The sequence below is a fragment of the Talpa occidentalis genome, unplaced genomic scaffold, assembly GCF_014898055.3.
Source record: "Talpa occidentalis isolate TD23 unplaced genomic scaffold, MPIMG_talOcc4v2.1 talOcc4.9, whole genome shotgun sequence".
NCBI classification, from domain to species: Eukaryota; Metazoa; Chordata; class Mammalia; order Eulipotyphla; family Talpidae; genus Talpa; species Talpa occidentalis.
Window position 1 is genome coordinate 73,620,298 of NW_023605305.1, and position 11,685 is coordinate 73,631,982.

The following is an 11,685-nucleotide window of genomic DNA, read 5'->3' on the forward strand; positions in this document are numbered from 1 at the left end:
TCTTATCACCTTATCTTAACTTGATCATCTACAAAGACCATGATTCCAAATAATGTCACAGTCACAAGTATTGTGGAACTTTAACATATCTATAGTGAGGAAAACAATTCAACCCATAGCACCACATAAGGTAGCATTCATGGATTTTGATGATTAGCATATGGTTTATCTCTGGGGACATTACTCAGCTTAGCACAGTGAGTACCATTGTCAGTAGCATGAACTCTAAATCCCTCAACATCATCTGACATTCCACAAGCCCTGCCTCATCAAGCTTCTGCCAGATACTCCAGACACCCTGCCACTCAACTGGGGATAAACTTTCAGAAAATGAAGAAAGCTACACCAACTTGCTCTCACTTTCTCTAAGCTCCTTTCTACTTCAGGGTCTTAATCACACAATTCTAACCTCTAGAAGCCATCACACACTTCCATATACCTTCTAAACAAATATTAGGTCTCTCTCTACAAATTGCTTCACAAGGAAAGACCTTTTTTCCTAATGCTCAGAACAAAGAGAGTTTAAGAGTAATCCCCAGGATGTAAAGTACATGGTGAATGTTGTTAATATTTCATCGTATACTTGACAGTTGCTAAGAGTATAGAGCTTAAATAGTCTCAACCCATCCCCCCAAAAAAGAAAGGTTAATGAGAACATATTGTAAACTTTTCTGGAAACAACTCCACCCCCAGCACACTCTCCATCCTCTAAGCAGGAACCTGCTGCTTGAAGTTAGTCTTTTTATATCAACTAATGACCAAAGAACCAGATAAAGAAGATTAAACAAGAGGTACCCCACCTTTGCATCCTGCAGTGCAGTCTATAAGAAGGAAAGAAATGCTGCACTGCCTTCCTCTTGTACTAGCATATCTTTAATTTGGGACAACTTAGAACTAGAAGCCCCTTTCTGTCAAGAATTTACATTCTTTTATTTTCCACATTACTGTCATCACAATCCTGATGAGCATGCGTCTTCTGTTAGAGATGTGACTACATTAGTAATGTGTTTAAGTGAGAGTACAACTTTCTGATTAGGAGTTTATCATCCCAAATGCAACATTGAATGAGAAAAGGGAGATTAGAGATACACAAACATAGGCCAGCCCATTAGAATAATTGTTCAAAACCCCCTAGATTTTTCAAGTGCAGGATAAGACTGGAACTATGTTCCATGTAACTTTCGCCTCAACCACAGACTTCTCCAAGTCCCTTGAAAATCAACTACAGGCACATGTACAGCCACCTCCATATTATGTCTTCCTTATCTCATAGTTGTGATCCTAGAAACACCACTAAGACTCTAAAAGACAGCCAGAAAGGTGTAAGTAATATCTACAAGTCTGCTATAAAGCTCATAATTATAACATTTGCTTCCCTCAAATATGAACCATTCAGATTATCATTATACTTCAGATTTTTTGTTTTAAACAAATTCCTGAAAGTGAATGATTCTATCAAAGCTTTACCTTATTATTTTGTTCTTTGCTTTCTTGAGTGGAAATACAGAGAAATAGGCACAGGGGAAGTTTTTGCTACATTCCACGTAACTCTTCCCACATATCCTTTCTTTCTCAAAGACCCTACTCATTTCCACACTAATCCAGAGCTATAGGGCTGCACGAGAACTCAAAGCAACACTCCTTCAACTATAAGAACTCCTTGGCCCAACTCCCTTCTTTTCAGTTCTCATCATTTCTTTGTACTTCTCTCCCTAGTCAGGCATGAAATGTCAGGCAGAGCAAAACTTACAGTAGCAGAAAATTTCCAGATGAAGGTCTCTGGACATGGAACTCCAAGAAGAGAGTTTCCTGGGGCTGCCCCATGGGTCAGAAAGGAGATGGACATCTGAGAATTATCTTAGTAGACATTGCAGAGAGGTTGGGCACTCAGGTTGCTCTCTGAGCTCCTGCTGTACACACCTTCTTAACCTTTGCCTTGCCCAGCCAGTGCTTGGTACTACCTTCTGGTTCCCAGAGCCAAACTGTGAGGCCCATCCATGCTTGCTCCTCAAGCTTATGCCCAACTCTCAATCTCCTTCCCAACTCAGATTACCCATCCTGTGTGGAGCAGAGCAGCCAAGTGGCTTTAGTCAAGAAGTGATGCCCTATGCCCACCAGACAGCTTTCCTCATTGACACCTCCTGTCCAGTCATTTGAGTTTGCAATCCATAAATTAAACCTGTCTTAAGAGTCTCCATGATGCCATTTCTGACCTCTCCTGACACCAGCCATGCAGAGAGTGACCTCTCCCTTCTCAGTGCCCTTGAGTGCATGTACCTGACCATACTTGTCAAACTCTAACTTACCATCATTCCTGAGTTTCCATATCTCACAGATTAGGTTTCCTGAGAAGCCTAATTCAGGAGACTAACCAGGCTTTGCCTGCAGGAGATTGAGTAGCAAATGTTCTCAGAATCAAAACCTATTGCAGGGGAAGGGAGTGAAGGAAGTAAAATTTTACACAAGGAGAGGTTGTCTGTGAGGCCTTATAATCCTATAGGGAATTATGAAGTTGAGATGGCCCTTTGGGGTTAAACTGAGGCAACTACACTGGGCCTTTATACTCTGATCAGCCATGGGTTTTAGGCAGCTCTCATGGAGAAGCACGACTTGGGCAAAATGTTTTCCTCAGCACAGAGGGTGACACAGCTAAGAGCTGTTATCTGCGGACTCTCTCAGCAGCTATGGAATGAAAGCTCTGTATCTTTTATTCTTTGAAATCCCAGAGGCCCAGCCTTCCTTCCTTGTTGCCCACACCTAGTATGGACATAATAAAACTAACATCTTAACACAATTAACTCTAGTCAGAGAATTCCTTTATTTTCAACAGGACACATGTGCCTCTCATCCAATCAGCTTACAGTTGGCTACTCCCAGGCACTTTGGTCCCAGAGTTTATATCTACAGGTGCCAGTTCCAACCTAACCCTGCCCTCCACCACAAGAACACCTCCCCAGGAGCTTCCTAAGAGCCCCAGTCACTTCCTTGTTCCTCAGACTATAGATGAGTGGGTTGAGCATAGGGGTGATCATGGTATAGAAGGCTGAGACCACTTTGTCCTGCTTGGAGGAGTGGTAGGCCTGGGGCCTCATGTAGGTGATCATGGCAGCCCCATAGAAGAGGGAGACCACTGCCATGTGTGAGGAGCAGGTAGCAAAGGCCTTCTGCCTGCCTTCAGCAGAACGCATGCGGAGCACAGCTACCAGGATCCTCAGGTAGGAGGCGGAGATGACAGAGAAGGGCAGGAGCAGCATGAGGACACAGCAGACATAGATCATGGTCTCATAGAGAGAGGTATCAGCACAGGCCAGCTTGAGTACAGCAGGGACCTCACAGAAGAAGTGATCGATCTCCTGGGAGCCACAGTAGGGGAAGCGCAGGGTGAAGACTGCCTGGATCAGTCCGTCCACCAGGCCAAATAGCCAGGACCCTGCCACCATGAGCCAGCAGACACGGCGACTCATGACCACTGAGTATCTCAGTGGATTGCTGATGGCCACATAACGGTCATAAGCCATGAAAGCCAGCAAGAAACACTCATCTCCCAGGAGGGTGAGAAAGAAGAGGATCTGAAGCCCACAGCCAGTGAAAGAAATGGAACCACTGCCCAGAAGGAAGTCGACAGCCATCCGTGGCACAATGGTGGAGATGAGCATGAGATCCATGAGGGACAGCCAGCTGAGGAAGAAGTACATAGGGCTGTGCAGGCGCGAGTCCACATTGATGAGAAGGATCATGAGCCCATTGCCAGAGAGGGCCACCAGAAACATGACCATGATGATGGAGAAGAGGAAGAGATGCAGCGGCGAGTATGTGAAGAGGCCCAGAAGAATAAAGTGGGAGATGAGCGTCTGGTTTCCCACCCAGGCCATTGTTCCTGCAGAGGGATGCACTGGAGGGAGGGTTGGGATCTGGAAGCAGGAGGTTTATGGTTAGTACCACAATACTGAAGGTACTACAACTTTGCCCAATGTGTTGCTCTCTTTAAATGTTACTTGGTTTAAATAAAAGTCTTGACTTCTTTAAGAAAAAAAAAATCTCGACCAAAAATGGAGGCGGTTGTTGTTTTAACTGATAGGATTTCCTGCTCACAGTTGAGAAGGAAATTTTAAACTACTTATTGTTAAAGTAGGCACTGCTTCTGTCTCTGCTAAAAATTGGTCTGTTTTCCAGCCCTCATAGTTGATTCTCCTGCAAAGTTCTAGGCCAACTGCACTACACTCAACGTTTTGCTTTTAAGGAAAAAGTACTGAGCAAAAGCAAGGTTTTGCTTTTAAAGGGAAAAAAAACAGAAAAAACATTTACCAACTGCGTGAACAAGGCACTGAACTTAACTTTCCAAACTTCAGTTTCCTTATATTAAATTAGGATAACAGGGCCTCCCCGATGGTGCAGCAGGTTGAGCACCGCGCTATGAAGCTGTCCGCAGCCTCTGCAGTGTGGGTTTGATTCCTGGCCAGCCAGAGAGATGCCCACATGGCACAGCAGACCTCTCCTGCCTTGCCTGCTGCTCCCCGCAGCAGTGTCTTCAGTCCGTCTGCCTGTTCTTCTCCCCGCTCTGTCTCTGGTGAATTCTCTCACCCTCCTGCACCTCTGGCCTGTACCCCAGTTCTTGTATAAATAAATCAATATTTTTAAAAAGGAGCAAAACATTATTTAAAAAAATAAAATAAATTAGGATAACAATGCTTTCTTGTGGGGTGATGGTGAAGATGGAAGCTTATAGTAAATAATGCCTAGTAGTTTAGAAATGGTGAAAGCTGACATTGTTAGATCATTTCTCCTATGTCAGATACTGCAATTAGGCAATGTTGCATCTTTGCATTTAATAATCAGAACTGCCTGGAAAGGTTGATCATTATTTTCATTTCACAAGTGGGGAAAGTGAAACAAAGTTAGGTTAACTTATTTTCTTTTCTTTTTAGATATAAAGCATTAAGATTTTTTGTTTTGTTTTGTTTTGTTGGTTTTTTTGGTTTGGTTTTGTTTGTTTGTTTGTTTGTTGTTTGTTTGTTTGTTGCTGTTTTTTTTTTTTTTTGGTGGGACCCTCGCTGGCGGCCAGGGAACGAACCGGTGCTGCAGAGGCTGCGGGCAGCCTCGCAGCCCAGCGCTCAACCGCTGTGCCACCAGGGGAGGCCCTAAAGCATTAAGTATTCTTAAGAAACTTAGTAAATAAGAAATTGGAGACAATCCAAGTGCCAATATAAAGGAATATTTAAAGTATGGCGCATTCACATAATATATAATAAAAGGGGTTTATGGCATTTTAATAAAGAGATAACATATGTGTATATATAGTGTATATACTATATAATTGTTATTTTTTAAGTATTTCTAATAAGTAGGAGAAAATAATGCCAAGATATTAACAGAGTGGTTCCTTCTGTATAGTATATATAAATTTTCTGTAAGAAATGTGGCAATGCAACAATGTTTAAAGCAAATGAGTATATATGTATGTGTGTGTGTGTGTGCATGCAATTACATATTGTATAAATAGGATCAGTACCCAAATCAGTTTTCTCATACAATACCACTAGCCAATTAGGAAATGTAGTAGGAAAAAAAAAATCTTATTCTCAGTTGCAACAAAAACTAAAGAACCTAAGCCTTCATGCTTAAAATTATAAAACATTACTGAAAAGCATGAAAGGCCTAAAGGGAGCTATGCATATTCTTGGGTAAATAAGCTCAACATTGTGAGGATGTACATTCTCCATAAATTAATCAAAAAAATCCATGTGATCCCAACTAAAATCCTAATAGGACAATTAATACTTTGGAAATGACACTGACACCTAATGACTTTTCTCAGAAGTCACCCAGAAGTAGTGAGGTCAAAGCAGAAGCAGAAGTCCATATTGGACAAAATTGGAGTGGCTGAAGTTGAAACACAAAATAAAATTGGAAGAGATACAAATTTTATTGGATTTTTTAAGCAGTAGAAACTGAGCAGATATGAAGGAGAATGTGAAAAAGAGACACCTGTAAGCACAGACCACAGTGCCCTCTCCAAAGAGGGGCAAAACCAAGATTACTAGTTTGTAACAGTGGAAGCAAGGAACCGGTTCAAGGAATCTCTCAAGACCCATTTATTCCAAAAGCAGAGAAGCAGTTGAACAAAGAGCCACATAGCAAGCTATGTTTCCAGGAAGAACTCTGACTTGGTAGCAGGACAGAAGAGGATTGTCCTTAAGAATAGCCCTACAAAATGTTTGTACACTGTTGATGGAAAACAATATGAAAAACAGAATGGAAAGTTCTCAAAAAAATTAACCATAGAAATAGCTTATGATCTAGCTACCCTACTTTTTGGTCCTTACCCAAAGAATACAAAAAACACATACTTAAAAAGAGATATGTACCCCCCTGTTTATCATAGCATACTCCACAATAGTCAACCGCTAGAAATAACCTAAGTGACCATTGACAGATCATTGGATAAAGATGTAGTATTTATACACAATGGAATACTACTCAGCTACAAAAAAAAAAAAGATGAAATCCTTCCATTTGCAACAATATGGATGGAACTTAAGGGTATTAAGCTTGAATAGAATCATGTGGAGAAAGGTAAAATACCATATGACTTCACTCATGTGATAGACAAAGAAGCAAAACAAATTAATGAGCAAAAGAATAAAGAAAAAACTCTTAGACAAAAGCAAAATAGTAGTTACCAGAAAGGAAGGGGGAAAAGGGGCATGTATAAGCCAGGTAATAGGGGTCAATTGTATAATGGTGTAAAGAAACTAGACTTCTGAATGCAAACATAGTGTAGCATATACAGGTGTTGCTTTATAAGGCTGTGCACCTGAAATCTATATAATATAAACAAATGTTACTTGAATTAACCCTAAAGTTGTCTGCCTTAGGACCCTGAGGATAACTAAAAGTTATCATCAACACCCAGGATCTCAAGAACCATGATATATAAAAAACTCTACTTCTAAGTTAAAAGTGACTCAACATATCCAGTCATTATTCCCGCCAAAAATTCTACTAGAATGGGATGAAACATAGATACATTGAGAATAAGAGAACAACAACAAAACTATTTGGGGAGGGGTACTCAGAAGCAGATGGGGAGCTGGTAACCAACTTGCAGACCCAAGAAAGCTGATGTATTACCCCAGTCAGGGGGAGAACAAGATCCAAAATGGACATAAAATTTGAAAGTCAGCTGAAGAAGTAGAGTTCACACCCAACCTCACAAACCTGGGCCCTGTCCCTCCCTCAGCCTGGAAGAAAGTAGGACACTGATTTTTCAGAACTGAAGCTACCAGGGAGACCCAGAGGAGGTGAGGGTGCTGTGAGCACAGGGCACACGTGAAGAAAGTAGAGTAACTGGCCTCAACTCCCATTCAACTCTTAGGACCCGGATTTACTCACTTTAGGCAGGAAAATAGATAAATCCCTCTGCCCCAATCCAGGAATCTTGACTGGCCCAGGAAATATCTAAAGATAATGATGTTGGAAGTTAAAAAAAAAAGTGAAGCCACAGTGGCCATGTCCCCACCCACATACACAGAGTGCCCAATTTATTGCCCCCACACTTTAATATGAGAGTCAACACATACCTAAAAAAAAAAGTTCCATGCTCAAAGAAGGGAAGGAAAACAAATAAAGCAATATGAATGAAGAAAGGAAACAAAAATCTTTCAAAATTCATAAAATTAACAGGGAATGAAATGAGGATGGGTATTATAAACATGAAACAAGAATAAGATACTACACTACAAACAAGGAAAATTCAAAGTAAAAGGAGTAAAAGTACTTTTCGACAAAGTCATTCTACTTACAGAAATTCATATTACAGAAATATTTGCACATATATGAAATGACACCTAGACAAGGTGGTTAGATGTGGATTTGTTGACAACAGAAAAAAGTTTGCAAGCAATCTATCCACCAATAGAGGAAAGATTGAATAAACAATGGAATAATATGCAAATAAGCAAAACAAGGTTGATTTTTATGCATTGATATAGAATTCTTTACAATTGTCCGGTGGAAAAAAAATCACTGTTCAAACCACAATGAGATGCCATCTTAAACCAGTAAGAATGACGCATAACAAAAAAACTAGCAACAACAAATGCTGGCGAGGATGTGGTGAAAAAGGAACTCTCCTACACTGCTAGTGGGAATGAAAACTGGTCCAACCACCATGGAAAGTATGGAGGTTCCTCAAACTACTAAAAATGGGGCTACCACATAACCCAGCAATTCCACTGCTAGGTATATAACCAAAGGTCACAAAAACATTGATTCAAAAGAACACCTGTACCCCTATGTTTATTGCAGCACTATTTATAATAGGTAAAACCTGGAAACAATACAAATGCCCAAAAATAGATGACTGGATCAAGAAGATGTCATATATATATATATACAATTGAATACTATTCAGCAATCAAAAAAGATAAACTCATGCCATTCGCAGCAACATGGATGGAGCTAGAAGGAATTATGTTCAGTGAAATAAGTCAGAAGGAAAAAGAAAAATATCAGATGGTTTCACTTTTAAGAGGAATATAGGGGAAACAAATAAGGCATCAGGGGAAAAAATAAAATAACAATAAAAAACACAACAAAACAAAACAAAAAGAAACACAACTATAAACCAGAGCCATTCTGCAGGGGAGGGTGAAGAAGAGGAATCGAGGGACAGAAGAACACAGGGGACTGTGGTGATGGTGCATAGGTGAACTGGTGGTGGAAATTCTATGGGGACTGCAACTGAGAAAAGAAAGCAAACATTGTTTAAAAATGAACAATAATGTAAAATATATATAAATTAAAAATAATAAAATTTTTAAAAATTTTAAAAAGCACTGTTCAGAGCAACACATATAGTATAATTAATACATACATGGTATATTGCACATTTTATAACTATGTGCCATAATTATGTTTTATATTGTTATACAAATTATATAATTATGGTTTATATACTTCTATGTAAATTAATATACTAATATATAAATAACATATATACATACACTATTTTTTATCATATAATATATCATGTAACATGTTACATATATGTATTTTTAAATCTATGTATGTGTATATATGTATATACATATATCTAAAAATCAAATCTCTGGAATGAAACATAAGGAAACAGTAAGAGTGCTTCAGAGGAAAGAATCAAAAGAACCATGAGAATCGTCGAGATATAGGATAGAAAACACCCTCTTTATGGAATACAAAGTTGTGTCTCTTGAATTTTATTCTTTGTGAGACTATAACATAGTCTAAATAAATATATACATACAGCATTGTAATGCTGCCCAATAGGATTTGTCAAGGAGATGGATAAAGTGAGAACCAACTTGCTACATACACAGCACGTTGTAGGTGCTTAATAAGTATTTGCTGAACAAATAGCCAAAATAATTTTGTAAAAGTAAAATAGTGTCCAGTATACCAGAGTAAAAAGCCAAATTACTTGATCATTTATTAAAATATTAGTCTGGGGCAGACTGCGAGTGCAGGAAAGCACAGGAAATCACGCTTCCGACTCTCCATTTTAGAATAGGGACCTTCGCCTCATCAAAAACAGCTTGAAACTGGGATCAGGCTGACCCCCGAGCGAGAGGTGAGCTGGGAAGCGCCCCCATGCCAGGCCCCTTCTGGCCAGCACATGGATCCCAGAGGGGGAGCGACAGCCACAGCCAGGGTAGACCTTGGGCATGGGACAGCGCGGGAGAGCACGCAAGAGCTCGGGACAGTACACGAGAACGCGCTTCCAACTCAACATTTTAGAATAAGGACCTTTGCCTCATGAAAAACTGCTTGAAACTGGGAGAGAGCTGAACCCACAACTAGAGGTGAGCTGAAGACCCCCACAAGCCAGGTCCAGCCTGGCAGTGAGTTGAAGCTGAGAAGGGGATCCAGCAATTTGGAGCCCAGCAAGCAATCCACCCACCCCACCTCCAGGGCAGTCTGCAGGACTTCAAGACTGACCTTTGGAATTAAACAAATACAGAAGGAGGAGATATTCTGTGACAGCAATCATGAACATATTCATAGTACCACTGCCCTACTGGACTTCTGGCACAACAGTATCTGACTCTATTGGACTAACAGTTTCTGACATCCCAGAAAGAGCACACCAAAAAGATGCTGGCCAGTACCAGCGACACAGTGTCCCAACACACAGGACAAATTAGAAAACAAGCAGCAGGGAGAAAACAAACTACAAGCAACCAAGCAAGTCCTCAAGGAGAAGACACACCACAAAATAAAAATCATCCACCAGATTGCAACAACAGTGACTTGGAAGAACTTCTGAGCCTTCCAGAATGAGAAATTAAAATTGCCGTGATTAAAAAACTGACAGAAGTCATTAAGGAAAACAAAGATAAGGGAAAAATAATCAACGATCAGAAGAACGAAATTGAGTCTCTAAAGAGGGAAATAAATGAAATGCAGGAGATCAAAGGATTAATGGAAGAGCTAAAGAACTGTGGGAAAAGCAGTGATAGCAGAATAGATGAAATGGAAGAATGAATAAGTACTCTCGAAGACACAGAAATAAAAAGAACCAAAACAGAAAAGGGATGAGCAGTACGAATAAAAAAGAATGAAGAAAGACTTTGGGAACTACCTGACTCCATGAGGAAAGGAAATATAAGAGTTATAGGAATCCCAGAAGGAGAGGAGAGAGATACAGGAACAGAGAAAATATTCTAGGAAATAATTGAGGAGAACTTCGCAAATATGAAGAAGGAGCTGAAAAAAGACATACAAGAAGCAAGAAGAACACCAGATTTCCATGATGAAAGGAAAAATACAGCACATAATACTAAAGCTCCCAAGAACCCAAGACAAGGAAAAAAATGATGAAGATGGCAAGAGGGAAGAAACAGATAACATACAAAGGGAAACCAATCAGGCTGACATCAGACTTCTCTGAAGAAACACTGCAGTCAAGGAAAGAGTGGAGGGACATGGTCAACAGACTCCAAGACAGCAAATGCCAGCCAAGAATACTCTATCCTGCAAAGCTTTCCTTCCTCTATGAAGAAAGAATAAGGACCTTCCCAGACAAACTGAAACTCCAGAATTTCATTATGACTAAACCCCCACTGCCTAAAATACTAGAAGGGGTCCTAAAGCCAAAACTAACAGAGGGATGAATAAGAATGAAACAAGACCAAAAAAAATTACTAAAAATAAAAATAAAAGCAGAGGAAAGACAAACAAAATGGCAAATACAGACACTAAAATATCAATATTAACTCAAAATGTAAGTGGACTAAATTCTTCAATAAAAAGACACAGAGTTGCAGGATGGATTAAGAAACAAAACCCAACCTTTTGCTGTCTCCAGGAAACTCACTTAACTACAAAAGATAAAAATAGACTGAAAGTAAAAGGATGGAAAACAATCCTACAAGCAAATGTACCAAAAAAGAAGGCAGGAACAGCTATACTTCGATAAAACAGATTTCAAACTCAAAAAGGTAAAAAGAGACCAAGACAGTCACTACATTATGATTGAGGAGACAATACTTCAAGAAGAAATAACACTCATAAACATATACTCACCAAATGAAGGAGCACCAAAATATATCAGACAACTATTATCATCTCTGAAAACAGGCATCAGAGAAAACACATATGTAGTAGGAGACTTCAACATACCCCTATCAATAATGGACAGATCAACAA

General features: G+C 39.8%; 1 protein-coding gene across 1 annotated transcript; it reads right to left on the reverse strand.

Annotated features, from left to right (window-relative positions):
* Window positions 1-2,921: 2,921 nt before the first annotated feature.
* LOC119236821 (olfactory receptor 56-like) lies at window positions 2,922-3,872 on the reverse strand. The gene has a single exon (XM_037500779.1). The coding sequence runs from the start codon at window positions 3,870-3,872 to the stop codon at window positions 2,922-2,924; it is 951 nt and encodes a 316-aa protein (XP_037356676.1).
* Between the last annotated feature and the right edge of the window lie 7,813 nt (window positions 3,873-11,685).